The sequence below is a fragment of the Coturnix japonica genome, chromosome 21 (assembly GCF_054131305.1).
Source record: "Coturnix japonica strain WE chromosome 21, WE-NBRP24, whole genome shotgun sequence".
NCBI lineage: Eukaryota > Metazoa > Chordata > Aves > Galliformes > Phasianidae > Coturnix > Coturnix japonica.
Window position 1 is genome coordinate 11,272,748 of NC_140683.1, and position 16,965 is coordinate 11,289,712.

At 57.5% G+C, this 16,965-nt stretch overlaps 2 protein-coding genes across 7 annotated transcripts; one reads left to right on the top strand and one right to left on the bottom strand.

Annotated features, from left to right (window-relative positions):
- The first annotated feature begins 20 nt into the window (after positions 1–20).
- On the top strand, positions 21–1,612 carry TMEM141 (transmembrane protein 141). 6 transcript variants are annotated; one of them, XR_014936346.1, is made up of 5 exons: positions 21–98; positions 167–233; positions 321–428; positions 555–767; positions 1,365–1,612. XR_014936346.1 is itself a non-coding variant. In XM_015878728.3 (5 exons), exons 1-5 carry the CDS (start codon positions 45–47, stop codon positions 1,442–1,444), a joined length of 441 nt encoding a protein of 146 aa, XP_015734214.1. In that variant the 5' UTR covers positions 21–44; the 3' UTR covers positions 1,445–1,612. The 6 variants fall into 6 exon arrangements, 4 of the variants coding, with proteins under 4 accessions (XP_015734214.1, XP_015734216.1, XP_085377761.1 ...); XR_014936347.1 differs by having other exon boundaries at positions 345–428; XM_015878728.3 differs by having other exon boundaries at positions 636–767.
- Positions 1,613–2,643: 1,031 nt separating this feature from the next.
- On the bottom strand, positions 2,644–10,325 carry ENTPD2 (ectonucleoside triphosphate diphosphohydrolase 2). Its single transcript, XM_015878723.3, has 9 exons — positions 10,119–10,325; positions 6,874–6,991; positions 6,358–6,508; positions 6,074–6,233; positions 5,756–5,983; positions 4,999–5,265; positions 4,743–4,862; positions 4,339–4,473; positions 2,644–3,758 (listed from the first exon to the last, which is right to left on the bottom strand). Exons 1-9 carry the CDS (start codon positions 10,227–10,229, stop codon positions 3,558–3,560), a joined length of 1,491 nt encoding a protein of 496 aa, XP_015734209.1. The 5' UTR covers positions 10,230–10,325; the 3' UTR covers positions 2,644–3,557.
- Between the last annotated feature and the right edge of the window lie 6,640 nt (positions 10,326–16,965).

Genomic DNA, 16,965 nt, shown 5'->3' on the forward strand with positions numbered 1-16,965 from the left:
GAAGGGGCGGTGCGGGCGGCGCTGCGGGAACGGGCGGCCCCGTGATGGTGAACCTCGGGCTGCGGCGGGTGGAGGACAGCGTGGCCGCCAAACACCCGGTGCGGATGGGAGCGGGGGGAGCGGGCCGGGCCGGGCCGGTATCACCGAGCTGACGGTGTCTCCGCAGGCGCTGCAGCAGTACGCGGCTTGCCAGGCCCACGCCTTCATGAAGGGCATCGGCACCTTCGTGGCAGGTACGGGGCGGAGGAACGCGGCGGGAGGGGCTGCCCCCGGTGCTAACTGCCACCCTCCCCCCCATGCCCCCCCATGGCCCTGGTCAGGACGCCCGGCTTCTGTTGGGACAGGCAGCGGCGCTGCGTTTGCCGTGCAGAAGCTGGTGAACAGGAGGCTGCCGTACGCGCTGCAGTGGAACCTGCTGCTGTCTGTGGGTGAGTCCCCGCGCCGACCCCCCCCCACTGCCCAGTGACGGCTCCGGCCCCGCGGGGAGCACAGCCCGGCCGGAGGGAGCAGAGACGCGTTGGTGGTTGTTGGCCGATCGCCCTCCCGCTCCCCAGTGCCCGGAGGGATCGGGCGCTGCTCGCAGGGGCTGCACAGCCCGCGATAGAGGGAGGACACTCGCACGCTGGTCTGTCCAGCGGCGGGGTCCTTGGCCAGCTACACGGTGACCAGAGCAGAGACACAGAAGTGCTCGGACTTCTGGATTTATTTGGAGACGGGCACGTCCCCGCAGGAGCACAGCACGGCTGACAGAGTGCCTCAGCCCGCAGGTGGGTTTTGTGTCTCTCCCGCAGCTCTCCCTGGGACTGACTTAGTTCTTCCCTGCTGTGGCTCTTTGCTGTTCCTTCTCATAACTAAACTGGTTGCTGTCTGCATCCTCGTCACAATCCCTCATGTCCCATGGTGGCACCCTCCAGTTGAGGACCCCCCTCTCACGGGACTGCAGCAGTTCCCTGGGGTGGCAGCAGCTCAGGGCTGCCTGAGCACCCTGCCCGCCCTCACCCCAGTGCCCTGCAGCACTCTGTGCCCACGTCCTGCTCAGCAGCTCCCAGCACAGCTGCTGCCTGCTGGTCTGACTATTCTGTACATTCACAAGAGCTGGGGCTTTTTGTTTGCTGGAGGAGGAATAGGGCCAGGGCAAACTGTGCTCAAGAGCCACCACTCATTGGGAAAGAACACAATGGAGTGGACACGCTGGGGGTTCCTGTGTCTGCCTCTTGCTATCCCCGTTATTATTGTGCTACAGAGGCTCAGTAAAGCTGAAGAGGTCTTAAGCACTTCAACAGGGCTCTGTGCTTCTCTGCTTGCCCCTGCCAAATATGCTGGGATTATCTGGGGTCCAAGGAGCTTGCTCTTGTCTGTTGCAGACAATCTGCTTGGCCAAGAGGATGCAGAGAGAGAGTCACCCCCTGTGAGGAGGAACAAATATGGGGACGTCGTGGAGTAGCCAGGAGCACAGCATGCTGTGCCCACATCCTGCTGCTCCTGCCCTCAGCCCTTCTGTCTGCCTGGTGTGCCCCTGCAGCATGGAAGACTTCTGCAGTGGTGCTGGGAGCTCAGAGGAGTCCCCAGCAATTGTGTGTGGGCACCCAATAAAAGTTCTGAGCTGAACACACACTGTGGTGGAAGTAATGTCTGGCAGTGGAATGGAAGGAGCTGGAGTGCAGGTCACAAACATCACCTGGACGCGTCCCCTCTGCTGTATGTAGAAGCAGAAAAATCGGGTCTCTGAGTCCACAGGAGCCCAGCCTGGGAGCTGCAGCAAAGCTCCTCCTTACAGCGGGGCGGCAGCAGTTCGGCTTCTCGGGGGGAGCAGAAGCGCTTCCTTCCGCCTGAGAGCCGAGCACAGAACCCGAGCGGAGCCGCGGGAGGGAGCTGCTGTGCTGGGAAAGGGAAAGGAGGGAGGAAACGTTGGAACGTCGTCTGAGCCAGAATCCTCTTTGCTCCTATACGGAGATGGGAAGATGTCAGAACATGAAATGAGAAAAGGACGCACTAAGCAGAGCACGGTGCTGCAGGAACGCGATGAGAACAGGGCAGGATGTCAGTCGGTGTGGAAACCCGTGGAGCAGAAATGGTGCTGTGAGAACAAGGAGGGCAGTGAGAAGCTGCTTCCCTCCTGAGGCACTTGGTTGGGCAGCAGTCTGTGAGCGGATGGGGCTGAGGAGCTGGGATGGACTCCGTGCATTTGTCCGGGTGGTTCTGGAAGCCTGGCAGCTCAGAGCAGCCTGCCCTGACAAACTGGAGTGCTGCAGACTATGTGTCTGCCCTGCATGGCCACCAGAGCCCTTCCTGTGTGTCCCGGAGTGCAGGGACTGCACAGAGCAGAGCTGCCAGCGTGCACCTTTGGGATGACCGTGTTTGGAAAGCCTGAACTTCTCAGCTAGGCTGGCTGAAACTTCCATTTCCAGGTGGGCCTGATCCCAGGCTTTAAGTCCAGCCTGGCCTCTCTTTGGGGATTCTGCAGGCTGGGAGTGCATACAAAGCCATGGCTGTGTCTGAGCACCAGGCAGACTTAAAGGGAGTGAGTCCTTCGGGTAAAGCTGGGCATGCAGTTGTGTCCCAGAGAAGCCCACTGGTGCCCCCGTTACTGCAGCACAGCCAGGCTTTGTCAGCCCATTGCCGTGACACCAACAAAGCTGCAGGAGTGGTTACAAAGATTTATTTCTGATTATAAAAAAAGAACCAACAAAACAAAAGGAAACAAAGCCCACAAGCCTTCCTGCACATTCCCATGTCCCTGTTTTTTTTCTTCACTCATTCAGAAATAAAGGCACATCCTCCCAGCTGTCTGCCTTGGGGTGACACAGGGCTCGAACCCTCAAGCAACACAAAGCACTGCTCCTGCAGCAAGTCCAAGCCCCTGCTGAAGCAGTCACACACCTGGGAACACAAGGCAGCACTTGTGGCAGAGCTGACTGGTGTAGGAACCGCAGGAATGAGGAAGGCACTGCATCTGATTGCTGGGGGTCATGGGAAGCCGCCTGCTCTGCTTGTTGCTAAGCCCCGTCCCGGTGGCCCTGAGCTGAGACAGGTGGAAGTCCAGGTGAGGATTTGGCCCCAGGGAGTTCAGTGGGGTTTGTGCATCAATCAGAAAGACAGTTAAGTTCAGGGTGATGCTCAGAGCTCCCCTGAATGGCTGGGCTGGTTCTCCAGGGACAGGTAGTGAATCATCTATAAGGACTAGAGTAATGTTTCCCACCTCCCCCATGTATATGAGAATACAGTTGTCTGGGCTTACTGGCCCGGACCAGCCAAGGTCAAGAGGCAGACAAATACCCCAGGTTCAAATGTCCAGACCTCAAGCCTGCTCCAGCATCTGTCCCTGAGTAGCACTTGGAATCCCTTAAGACATTCTCTTCCTCTTTTATCCCCCTCTTTCTGCAGCTTGAAAGCAAGGGGAGGGCAAAAAGGGGCAGCTTTCCTTCTGGGGCAGACAGCATCAGGTGTCGGGGAGGGTGTCTCTGAGCACTTGCTGCATCCCAAGTACTCAGGCCATGAAGACTCCAGCAGGAAGGACGGTGCTGAGTGCTGCAGAGAAGGCCTGTCCTGTCCCATGGTTAGATTGTGCTGGACTTGCTGTGCCGGAGCAGGTAGACAGCAGTCAGCAGAGTTGTCAGGGTGGTGATCACAAAGAGCAGGATGAGGATGACCCAGTAGTTGTACAGCATGCTTCTGTGGGAAGCAGGCTCCTCTGCTGGGATCATATTGGTGAGGTTCAGCATGTAGCCGAGGGCCCAACCGATGGATGTTTCTCCTGCCTTTGGAAACAGCACAGCATGGTCACCGTTCCGGTCAGCCCAGCTCTGCAGGCCTTCCAGGGGACCTTCCACTGTCAGCCCAATGGAGGGCAGCTCACAGCACCAAGTCCCTGCTCACCTGTGGGTCCGGTCAGCCCAGGCACAAACAGTACCCTGGTGGGTCAGTGTCCATATTCTTAATTGGCCTCATTTGATGGGAAGAGGATTTTATGTGCCTGGGTCAGTCCTGACCTTCCTGCCCCTCCCATGCCCCAGGTACGTGGTGGGACTCTGCAAAGCTGGGGTCCCACCCTGAACTCACTTCCCAACAAGCCTGTGTTGTTTGAGATCTCCACTGTTTGGAGGAACAAGGAGAAACTGGTGGACTTCGAATTTCCTGACTCAGTGACCACCCTACAGTTAACTCAGTTCATTTGTTCCCAAAATATATACCCCAAAACTGGGAGTCCCATCCTGCTCCTGTTCCCAAGGACCCTCCCTTGCACATTTTCCAGCTCTTGGTGTGGGCTCATCTCCCTTACTTTTTGTCCCAGTGCTGAATGAATACCATGGGATGGCTGTGTGCCCCACTGTTACCTACCTTTTTCTGGAAGGCAATATTGGGGAAGGAACGATTGTTGAAGTTGTAGCCCTTTGTGATGAGCAGATAAACAAACACGCTGGTAGCACAGTAATCGGGCAGCCTCTTCTCCAGCCTGGGAGCTTTCTGGTACAGCTGAATGGGACCATGGAGGGACAGAGAGAAGAGATCAAGCCAGTAGGGTCCAGGATGTTTCTGTAGCCTGAGGCTCTGGGTGATTGCACCTGGCTCACCAGGTGCTGCTCATACCCCCCTGAGCCCCTCTTAGCCCCATGTGGGAACCATCATCAACCCTCTCCCTGCTGCATGGGATGGGAGGGTGCCAGGACACCCAGGCCCCTCTGAGGGATGCTCTCTGAGTTGTGAGCCATGCAAAGCTGCCCTCTCTTCCCTGGGGAGCCCACCTCATTCCAGCTGGTTGCACAGATGGCCTCGGCAGCATCCTTCAGGTCACTGGGCAAGTGTACAGGTCTCTCCATCACTGTCTGAATGAAGTCCACCGTGTAGAAGAAGGCAGAGAAGGCCTAATGGAGGAATGGAAGCAGCTGTATGACAAGCTGGTGGCAAACCCTTGCAGAGCTGTGGTCTGGCTTTGCTGCCACGTGACACCTGTGCCCTCCACACTGCCAGCCCACCACCCTGCTCTGTGCTGGAACTTACAATGAAGTTTCCTGAAACCTCAGGCTGGAAAACATCATCAAAGGAGCAGCGGGAGAAAGAGCAGTTGGTGAAGTCGAAGAGCTTGCTGACGTGCACAGCACAGAGGTTCCCATTCCCAGTGCCAGACATGATGACGGTGGTGTTGAGGGGAAGACCAGGCTTCTCCTTCTCCGTGCAGGGGCTGTCATAGATGCTGCTCAGTGACAGACTCTTGCGGTAGCCCGTGGGCCAGCAAGGATTGGCAACAGTTCCTTGGTAGTTCTCAGCCTGCCGGAGGAGCAACACACATCATCCCAGCTCCCCTGTGCCACAGCCCGTGCTGCGATGCCTCCAGTTCCTGGTTGGGAGGTGCTGATGAGCCTGGGCAGCAGGACGCAGAGGAGCACAGAAGCCAGCAGTTGCCACCAGTGTCTGGAGATAATTGACACAGGCTTAGGGAGAGGGGAGGAAGCCCTGGGACTGTGGGAGAGGCTTAAGGGGCAAAACCCAGTGGTGGCTTTTGAGCTGAGTTGCACTGAGTTGAGTTGGCTGGGAAATGTGTGCAGCTGTCCCATCCTAGTGAACAGGGCTACGAGATGCCTGCAGGGGAAGCAAGAGGTCTGCCAACCCTTGGGTCTCTGCAAATCATCCCTCCCCAGCCCCCCCTGCTGAACCCAGGGGGGCAGTCAAAAGTCCAACGCATGGTGCTTGTAAGGAGTCTGGTACCTCCCACTCTGTATGAATGCTGGGGTGGTGGCAGGTGAGCACGTGCCAATACCTGGAGGATCTTTGAGAGCAGCCTCTTGAGGACTTGGTCCCTTCCATAGCAGAGGAAGCTGTGGGTGTACACCTTATATGGCTGGCCATACAGCTTCAGCATCACTTCATTTTTGGGATCTTCAATGGCATCACTAGTTTCAAAAGTGATCTGCGTGGAAGCACCTCCGAAGTCCATGGCCCCCAGCGTCCTCTTCTTGGATTGGATCCATTCCCCAAGCCAACCACGCTAGGCAGGGAGACAGTGGTGGGTGTAGGACATGGTGAGCTGCAGGGCAGCCTGGCTGTCCTGCTGGCCCAGCTGCATGCCCCTGCTCACCTTGATGAAGTTCTCCAGGAGGTAATTTGCTGTGACCCAGCCAAACACCCCCTCCTCTTCCCCCGACAGGATCTTTGCTCCCCGAAAATCAAAGGGGTATGACTTGAGTGTGGCCATCACTGCACTGAGGACAGCATCTGAGGACTGTGGGTCTGCAATTCTGCAGGAGAGATGGAGACACGGTAGTGCAAGGAGCAGAGCAAGAGCTGCAGGCAGGTGGGGAAGGGTTGCATACCTGCAGGGACATCCCCAAACCCCTGCAGCACAGCAGGGTTAACTCTCACCTGAGCAGGCGCATGCCAGCTGTGGCACCCAGGTAGAGTGGAGTGCCTGCGTGCTTCTCCTTGGGCACATCTCTCATAGCCTGGCTCAGGCAATGCTCTAAGCTTTTCCCAGCATCCGGAGGTTTGGAACTGTAGCTGGAGATGCCGGGACCTGCAGAGAGGGAAACTGCATCACCCTGCAGCCATGGGGGTGGGGGGAGGATGCCTGGGGAGAGGCTTTGCTCCCACCCCCACCCCGAGTGCTCAGAAAGGCTGAGGGTTGTTGTGGACGGACACAGCGACAGTGGAATGGGGCTGAGCAGCAGCTCCCTGCCCACAGCTCGTTCCCCGCTGGGCTGGGCAGTGAACCGCCAGCGAAACTGCTGGTGTGTTCCAAGCACATCTTCTCTGGGAGCGGGGAGGGTTTAGGGAGCAGAGCAGGACCCCTCCTCGCACCTCCTCGCTCCCGCTCGGAGCACGGGGAGGCGGCAGTGCCAGCTGGGGACGTGCCACCGCCGCGCCCGGGACAGCCCTTACCCTCCACGTCGCACATGCTGTGCTCGCTGACCACTCCAGTGTCGTTCTCCTTGTCCGCGGGCCACTTGTAAATGAACACGGCCGTGTGGGAGGAGCCGGCGTCCAGCACGATGCCATACTGCAGGCGGAGAGGTGAGGGTCAGCCGGGCAGCGCTGTGCCCAGCGTGTCCGCACCACGCGCACCGCGCTCCGGCCCGGCCCGGGGCACCGCGGGCAGCGGAACAGGCGCTGCTCAGGGCGGGGGGACACGGGGAGGCGCTCCCCTCGCCCAGTGCTGCCCCGCCGGGCGGGAGGGCACCTGGGAGCTGCCCCGGGACCCGGCGCTCCAAAGAAGGGCAGCCCGCCACCTCATCCCTGCCTGCCCTTGTAAGGCTCGGCCATTCTCCGGCTATAAATAACCCCTCTCCTCCTGCCAAGCACGGTTACTCGGCTCCAGGAGGAGCCACCCCTTCCCACCTCACCCACAGCCCCCAGACCCCACTAAGGACATGGCACTGCTGGGCATCCTGCATCCATCCGTGCCCGGCTGTGCTGCTTCTGGCAGGAGACAGAAAGCACCCCGCCCCAGCTGAGCATCTCCTTGGGGTGAGACCACCTCCATCCTAAACGTGGCCTGGAGAAGGGCTTTACCTGCATGGCATGAAGCCCTCTATCACCCACATGGCCCCCAGACAGGCTGCTTCTCTCCCAGCCCTGCCCGTGGGCTGCTGGTGGGGACAGGGCTCTGAAGGCGGGGGTCCCCAGGGGGGTCCCCCCACCACCCAGCTGCTCAGTGCCATGTGTGTGCCCACCAGACCTGCGGCCAGCAGGAAGGTGGCCCAGGGGCCCAGTGCCCTGCACACCATCCCCAGTATTGCCCTGGATGACTGGGTCAGACAGGCAGTAGGAGCCCTGTGCACCTTTAGGAGGAGAAAATGTGCAGGGACAAAGTGCAGGATGGTGCTGAGCTGTCTGCCTGCTCCCAGGGGGGTGCATGCGGGTGGGGGCACATGGGCATGGGCATGTGTACATGTAGATGCATGTGCAGGCACGTTTATTGTAAATGTAGATGTAGGGATGAGAATGCATGCAAGCATGCAGGCTTGTGTCTGTGCACATGGGTGCCTGTGTGGATGTGTGCATGTGCATTTAGGTGCTTGCATGTATATGTGTTTGTGTGTCCTAGAGTGGACATGTGTGTGCCTGGGACAGCTGTGCTGCCTGCTGGTGCCTGCACAGATCTGGGCACACTCTGCAGGATCCTGCGGCCACACAGGACAACCCAGAGCCAGCAGCCCTGACCCCATACCAAGGGCAGGACCTGAGTTCTGCAGGGGTGAAGGAGGCAGAGGCTAAAACCTACCTACACCCCCCCAACCACATTTCATCTGCTGACTTCCTCTGTGCACTCCCTGAGCAGAAGCTGGGAAGCAGTGCTACCTGGACACACACTGAACTCCCATTTCTGTGCAGCCTCAGCCCAACTGCAGCCTGGAGCTGCTGTGTGGGGGATGCATCAGACCTGGGTCACAGCACGGAGCGGTTTGCAGAACCCACCCCCAGTGGGCATGTCCCTGTACCTTTTGCTCTAAGAGCCTCTGAGGGCAGACCCTCTTCTCACACACAGGGCAGAGCCCTCTAGACCCAGGGTTCATTCTCCAACAGCTCCTGTATGGCATTTGGGGACAGGTCCTGCCGTGGTGCCAGCCCCTGTGCCCTGCCTTGGCCACAAGCACCCCAGATGGCACAGCTTTGCACTGCAGTGGTGGCACTGTGACAGCTGAACTGTGTATCCACGGGATCCGCTGATCCCACAGAAGGACAGAAAATGGCTCAGAGCTGCAAGGCTGCGATGCTGTAAGTTCAGCTGTGTACCCAGAAGGGAAGAAGAGCACACTCCCAACATCAGTCCCTCTGGCAGCAGAATAAATAATCTGGGGTATTTTTAGGGCTATATTCCAAGCAGAGGAGCTGGAAGGAGAAGTGGAGCTGTGGGTTAACCTTATCTCGCCAGTGAGCCAAGCTGCCATCCAGCAGTTGCTGCTAATGAGGAACCAAGCCACCAAGTATGTTGATGTGCAGGGGGGCGGGATGGGCCTGCAGCCCCCCGTCACAGTCACAATGGAGCAGGGCCATGGCACAACTCCTGCCACTGCCCACAACCTGACCCCAGGGCTGATCCTGAGGCCAGCAGGAGCTCACACCCCAGCCCCCCAAGGGCACCTTCAACCCAGAGCAGCGTGACACAGGCTGGGAAGCTGCTGGGTGGTTGTGGGGCTGGCACCCCCTGCTTCACTGCCTCAGCCTCCTCTTGCCCCAAGCAGGGCTGTGGACACAGTTCCTGTTTTCAAGAGTGGCTATGGGGTGGTACCTCAGTGGCAATGGCCCCACTGTGGTCACTGTGCTGGATTGTATCTATGCTTGCTCCATCCAGAGATGGGGCAAAGCTCGGGTCCCTGGGCTCAGCCTTAGGAACCTGGGCGCAGCCCTACCCTGCAGGGAAAGAAAAGGAGAAGAGGAAAGCACAGCTGGCTTCAGGTTTCCACTGCAGGAGAACAGGTTTTGAACAGTGACAAAAGCACTGCAAACACAGGTGGGACTCAGCAGGGGTCCATCTGTTTCCCCGCTGTCCAAAGGGAAGAAATCCATCTGGAAAACAGCTATAAACCTAGTCCTAAATGCCCCAGTACGCGGCAGAGCAATGTGTCACAGGGAAAGAGTTAATTATTACAGTCTACTGACAACTGGGGACTATCACCCCAGCTAAGCCAGCTCATTTTCTCAACCTAATCTTTATGGCATTGGTCAAACCCAGAGAGAAGACACAGCTGGCATCCGTGCTCGCTCAGAAAGCTCGGGGTGAGAAAGAGGTTTGGGGTGAAGCACTTGGCAGGACAGGAGCTTGCTCTGCCTGCACTGTCTGTCTGTCCCCGGAGGACATGGGATTTTTTAAAACAAAAGAGTAAACTGGAGCGCTTCCCCAGCCAGGAGTAGGTTGGAAACTTCCTCCAGTGCCTGAAAGTACAATGCAAAAAAAAAAAAAAAAAAGAGCAGCTCGTTCTCATGGACAAGATCCCTCCTCGCTCCGCAGTGCAGCGGGAGGCGCCCGGCTCGCCGTCGCCCGACCCGACCCCGCGGCAGCGGCAGCGGCTCGGGTACCGCAGTGGAAGCCCCGCATCGCGGAGCCGCCCCGCCTCGCAGGGGCTGCCCGGCTCTCGGGACGCTCCCGGGACCCCCACCCCGCAGCGCGGTCCCTCCCCGCTCACCTTGAAGCTCGGCGGACCGCGCGTGTCCCCGGAGCCGAGGCAGAGCAGGAGGATGCCCAGGAGGCAGCCGAGGGCGAGCAGCAGCAGCACGGCGGCGGCCCGGCGGACCATGGCGGGGCCGGGCGGGCGCTGCTGCTGCTCGGTGGGGGCAGGTGAGCGGCTCTGCGGCGGCCGCTGCTCCTCCTCCTCCTCCTCCTCGCCCGCCTCTCCCGGCTGAGTCACCGCCGCCCCGGCCCACCCGGGCGGGACACCGGGCCCCGCCGTGCTGCTCGGCCCTACGCCGACCCCCGCCCCAGGATCTCGGCCACCGCCCCACTCTCCATCTCCCCCCCCCCGCTCCAGTCATTGTCCCTGTCCCAGGGCGCAAACCCTGCCCGGCCCCTGGGCATCACCCTCCCGTGGGGCTCAGGCCCCCGCGCCCCCACCCCCAGCCGGGCTCTGGGAAAGAGGGGGACCCTCTCGTCCCCACACCCCGAGAGTTTCAGTGTATGCAACACCAGGAACGCTATGGAAAGCTCTGAGGAGTCTCGCCTTCCAAGATTAAGCATTACCAACCCGTTACTGCTTTTAATCATTGCAAGTTTATGACAGCCCTGAGGAGCTCACACATATACTGGGATTGTTTTGAATACGGTCACAAGTGAATAATGTAATGCATTTCCAAATGGAGCATCAAGCCAAGCAAGGCTGGGCCCCTGCCTGAGAAGGACATTTTGAGCTTGCTTACACAGAGGGATCAAACAGTGAGAAAATAATAAACAAGGAGATATCACCAAGGAGAGGAGTGAAAGCGGCTTCCAGAGATATGGACGAGCTGGGATAAGATGAGCCACCAGCACAGCTCAGCAGTGCTCACACTGCCTCACAACATGCTCAAGAGCTGCTGCAGCACAACACTGAGCTCAGGCCTGCTGAGAACCTGGGGATCCTCCCCAGGAACCTGTGAGTGCTCTGAATTCTGCGTGAGCCCGACAACTTGGGCACCTGGGCTGCCCAAACTGCTGGTGCTGAATGTCTCCTCAGTGCATGCACCAGCCTCCAGCACTGAGACACCAGCACACAAATGTGAAGCTGCAGTGTCCAGAGTTCCGTCTGTGGACAACAAGGCTGCAGATTCAGTTTCCATTGGGATAGGAAGAAATGAAGGGGTGCAACAAAACCAAATGAGGACACCTCTTGCTGAGCCAATGTCCGCAGCACCTGAGGGTGGGAGCTCACCCCGATGGCCTCGAGCCTCAGCTCTGAGCCCAAAGCTTTTCCTCTCACCAGCAATGCAGCCGCTTTTCCAAGACTATAATCTGCTCCTGGCAAGGTTTGCTTGCCTGGAAGCGAAGATCAAACCCAAGCACAAGTCTCCATTCTCGCCTTCTTTTCTAAAACCTTTTCCTGCTCTCATCTCCCAGGGCAACACTGGCCCAGAGGCTCACAGAGGGGTCCCTGGCTGTGGGAGCAGCATTCCCAGTCCCAAAGAGCCAGGAAATAGGGTCGTTTCTGCAGGGGGCACTGCCAGCTGCCCCTGCGCCACCTGGATGGAGCTGCCCTGCTGGGATGTCAACATCACAGAACTGCAGCACAGTTGGGTTGGAGGGACCCCACAGCCCCACCCCTGCCGTGGGCCGGCTGCCCCCCAGCTTAGGCTGCCCAGGACCCACCCACAGCCTTGGGGGATCCCCTCCAGGGATGGGCACCCACAGCTTGTAAGCCTCATGATTTGGGTGCTTTTTATTTCAGTTTATTTGTTTGTATGGTTTTACTTTTTAAGTCCCGATCAGCCTTTCAGGAATGAAGGCATCTTCGTACAGAATAAGGATAAAGTGGAAGAAAACTATGTAAGACAGAATTACAAGTGAAGCAAAATGAAGCAGTGAATGCCCCAGCTCCCCCAGAGCAGCCCCCCACCCCATGCCCTCTCCTTGCCACATCCTGCCAGTCCCACAGGGGAAGCGCTGGGGTTGTGGCTCAGTGTAAGTGTGCTGGCATTGTTGTCTCTCACCCTAGCAACAGAGTTTCCTTTTGATAGATGGTTTTTGTCCCTCCGTAGAGGCACACGGCCCCACAGGAGCTCCCTCAGCCAGCAGGCGTGTTTCCAGTCCTTCCCACACCCCAGAACACAAGGAGAAAACCCCCTGAGAGCCATTTCCTTTCTGGAGCTGTCGCCCTGGGGCCTGTCCCAGTGATGAGGAAAGGAGCACTTTGTGCAAATGGCATTTTCCCACCCTCTCCCCACCAAGCCTGTCTGTGGCCATCCAGAACCCTTCGTGCAGTCATCCTGCCTTGAGGTGTCACTCCTGGCAGCAGAACCCAGGTGCTCAGCAGAGCAGTGGGCAGTGCAGATGAAGGCACCCCCAGGACAGACTGCAGGGAGAGCACAGTGAGCTTCCCAGGGCACAGGGATGGGGGAGCAAAGCCTGGCGGGATGAGGATTGGCCATGTGTCCTTCTTTCCCCATCTCAGCTTCCAGAGCTTGGTGGCTGCTCTGTGCTGTGTCACAGCCATCTTTGTTTCCAAACATGCAGGATTGCGGCTCCACGCTTGCGGACATCTGGGTACTGGGTAGGAAAACTCCCCAGCTGTTGCTCTGGGCAAAGGATTCTGGAAATATGCTCTCCTTAAGCCGCTGCCTTGACATCTACCTCCATGCAGCCTCATGGGCAGCATCTGGGCTCGGCTCCTCCAGCAAACCCAGGGATGTGCAGGGCAATACCTGCAAGCTTTGTGCAGCTGCTGCAAAACCGCCTAACCAAAGCCAGGTTATCGACCTGACCCATACCAAGGCCAGGGACAAATCAACTCCAATTGGCTGATTAAGGCCATTTGTTTCCATATTTGCCCCTCCTGGCTGCCCAAGCCAGGACCTTTGGTAGGAGTCCTCCTGCACAGCTCCTGCCTCCCCGTTCTGCCCAATCTTTCTTGGGCTTTGTTTCTCAAATGACTCAGAACTCAAAAATGAGAGTTGGATATTCCAAAATCATGACAATTAAATAATAGATTCAGAAAAAGAAAGAGAGAGGCAGCTAACGAGCTGCAGAACAATGCTGCAGTTTTCAGGTTTTGAACACGATGGTGGAACTGGAGGTTTTTTTGCTTTTTGGTGGGAACTGGAGTTTTGAGCTGAAACACGCGATGCCGGCAGCTGCAGTTGGAGGAAATATTGGCAGTCTGTGATCCTGTAATTCTGTACTGTGGAGCAGAAGAGCAAGCAGGGCCTGATGCCGGGGTGATGCTCGCTAAAACTTGGTTCCTCAGCAGGAGCAGAGGGGTGGGCGAGGGAAAGGTGGTGGGGAACAGCTGTGTTCTGAGATGCTTTCCCAGCCCTGTGCCCACTCCAGGTCCCCAGGAGCAGTTGGGAGCTGCACCACTCTGCCCCCACCCTGTGCTGGCTGGAGCCATGTGAGTTCTGGCTAAATGACTCAGCTTCCCTTCCCAAAGTCCCACCGAGTGCTGTTATTGGGAAGCAAACCCTAAGATCCCTGATTTCAGCTCTGCTGCGGTTGAGTGGGTGGCTGACCACAAAGGGACTTCCACAAACAAAGCCCGAATGCTGCGGCTGAGTGGCTGCTGGGTGCTGGCCTGGGCTACCACAGCCGTAGGGGCTGAGGCTGTGACCACGAGCCCAGTCCAAGCTGCAGCACACTGGTGTTCCCTCCTGCTAATCCATGGGGCATGGCGGTGCCGTCCGTGTGAGTGGCCATGCATAGTGTATCTGGGTAACTGGAGTTGCTGGGAGGGACTGGGAAGCTGGTGCTGAGGAGCTCACCTGGAAATCCAGCATTCTGGTGTTTTCTGCCCTTGGAAGCGGGTGTCAGCTTCCAAATAGATCGTTACAGGTACGGGTTGCACTGATTTAAAAGCTAACCATTCTGTGCAGGTTGGGTTCACAGCCTCCAGATTCCTCTTCTCTGGACATGCCCTCAATCTCCCTTTGGCTCATACAAACCCCCAGTATCAGCATCCCCCTTCAGACCGAGCTCCCAATAGCTCTTGTTGCATTGCTCCTATGTACTTATCTCCTTCTTGCACCAGGAGAGCAATTGCTCTGTCCCTCCCAGGGCTTTCCATGACAGCCCCATGTCTCCAGACTGCCCGGCTGTGCATCCTGTGGACATGCCATAAGGGACATGGGTCTGCAGCCCCTCCAGCTCCTGCTCCATATGCTGCCTGGGGATGAGCAGGGCATGCGCACTGGGAACAAGGTACCATGATCCCTCAGGCTGTATGTGCAAACCCAGACCCCTTTGACCTTCCCTCCAGCAGCATATTTTCCACTGCATTTAAAAATAAAATCCAGCAATAAAAGTTGCAGCTAATTTTATGCCCGATTTGTCATTCCCAGACTCCTGCAGGATGGTGTGCGTCCATCCGTCCAGCCTCTTCGCATTGCTTCACCCCAGCACACATTTGTGTGGCCAGGGCAGCATACACTGTGCACACAGCTGGAACACAGAGACACTGCCATGTGGGGACATGGCAACCCACCCCCCAAACATGGAGCTGGGGACTGCCAGGGGGACAGCCCAGAAGGGTGTGGGGCAGGAGGGCTGAGACCTGCAGGGAGGAGAAGTGTCCATGATGAGCACCAGGCCGCAGCATCTGGGAAAACGCAGGTGGCTGCAGCAGCCCACCAGCTTCACACATCTTCTGAATCACATGTAGTTTTGCAATACTCTGTGTTTTCGCAGCTCTCCTGATTACATGGGTCTGGGCTCAACACTTCCAGCCCCACTGGCTGCAGGGGGAATCTTGAAGACAAAGTGATGAATAGAACCCCCCAGAGAGGAAAAATATTCTTTCCTGAATGTATTATTGACAAAGGTTTCTTTCTCCTTCCTTCCCTCTCTCCATTTTTTTTTTTTTTTTTTTTTGGCTAATTTCACCATTTCAGAAGGTTTGAGGAGATTTATGGGTTTCTGAGAGTTGGCAATGGTGCAGCAGCTGACTCTGCTCAGCACAGGGAAACACGAAAAGCAGCAGAGTCGGAAACAGGCCTCCAGGTTTGGGCAGAGAAGGAAGGAAGAGGCACTGCCAGGTGTGCGGGATGGTGCAAAGCAGGGGAAGCCATGGGGAGGAAGCTACTTCTGCCCAAAGTGAACTCAAACAAATACAAAGCATTTTGGGCTCAACAAAACTTTGGTTCTGAGGCAATGCCTTTGGGGTTGCTTTGTTTAGTCCATAGGAGGAGAAAGCACATTCCTCTTCCAGTTAGCCCAGCACTGTGCAGGAACTGCCTGTTAGCAGCCCTAAGGGGTGCAGCTGCTCACAGCACACCTCGTTCTCAGCCCTCCCCACAGCTGCAGCACTCCCAGGGACATGTGGCACTGCTCCTGTGCACCTCTAGGCCCCATCAGCACCACAGTGCTCCCCAATGGCTGACACTCCCCCAGGGAGGAAGCAGGGCAGATATCCACCACAGCAGCTGTGTTTGATGTAATGGGTAAAGTCTGGTCCCCATGGAACGCAGCTGCAGAAGGAAGTAGGAATTTTGGGAGCCCCACCTCCACCCCATCCCCATCCTGCCAGGTCTCCCTGCAGAGGGAGCATCTGTCTTCAATAATCTGTACCTTGGAAGAGGCTCAGATGTACAGACAGCAGTGAGCACATGTGGCAGGTCAGGGTTATGCTGCAGTCACTGGACCAGCCAGGAGTGCTGTGCTGATGAACACCTCAGGGGCACTGCCTTCCCCTGGGAATAAGCTGGACTGCCACAGTCAGGGCAGAGCCAGATCAACTCCTGGTTGAGCCCAGGCCTCCCTGTGGCTTCCCGTTGCCCAGTAACAGCCCCAACGTCAGGATCCTACAATGGGGGACCCCCTATGCTGCCTCGCTCTTGAACCAGCAGTTCTGGGACCTGTGATAGATACTTGAAGTCTGAGTGCTCAGGTGGAACGGCACCTTTCTGACCATCTCAGGGTCAGGGCTGAGTGCAGCTTATTGGGCTGGACATAGCCAAGACCTGCTATGCTACAACTGTGCATAGCAGCCTCCAGCTGTGAGCAGCACCCCTGGCTGTGCATTCACAGATCTGTGCAAACCCAGTTTGATCAGAGCCCATCAAGAAGGGAAAATGCGCACAGCACGGCTCACAACCCTGGGTACAAACCCAGCTCTCATCGCACTGGACCACTATACTCATGGTAACAGGATAGCCAGACATGGAGATGAGGGACAGGCACACAGCAGCCCCACCAGGGAGCCCACAGCAGCACAGCCAGCCCAGTGCCAGGGGCTCCCACTCCCAGGGAGACCTTGATCCCAACAGGGGCTTCCTATTTCCCAGGGCTTCCCTGCACTGAGCAGGCCCAGGGCCAGCACTGCCTGGACAGCGTACAGGATGTTCCCATGCACCCAGGCAGGCCCAGCACCAGGACAGGGGCAGAGCTGCCCTGGCTCTGCACACAGAGGGGCATTGAGCAGAGACAATGATCCTCTCTTTGCTTTGAAAGACCTTTTGGGCTTCACATCTTAGCAAAAACCAGGGCATTTATGGCAATTATCACTCCCTCCTTGCCCTGTCTGAGACCTGTGGCTGCCCCACTCACCACTTGAAAAGAGCCGCTGCAAAGATCACTCTCCCAAGCACAGGAGGGCTCTGGCTCAGATCCTCATGCACAGCCATAGGCTCCAAGGGTTGCAGGGTATGAGTGATTTGTAATCCCACTGCACAGCAGTGAGGAAAGGCCAGGAGTGTCCCCAGCCCAACAGCACAAGGTTGCCCAGAGGGAAAAGGGCGTGGGAACATGATCCAGCAGGCTTCTCATGGCTGTGCAACTTCTGCTCACCTGCAGATAAGATAGGAAGGAAATACAAGGCTTGCAGCAATTGATGATTGATTCAGTCAGAGACAGAAGGA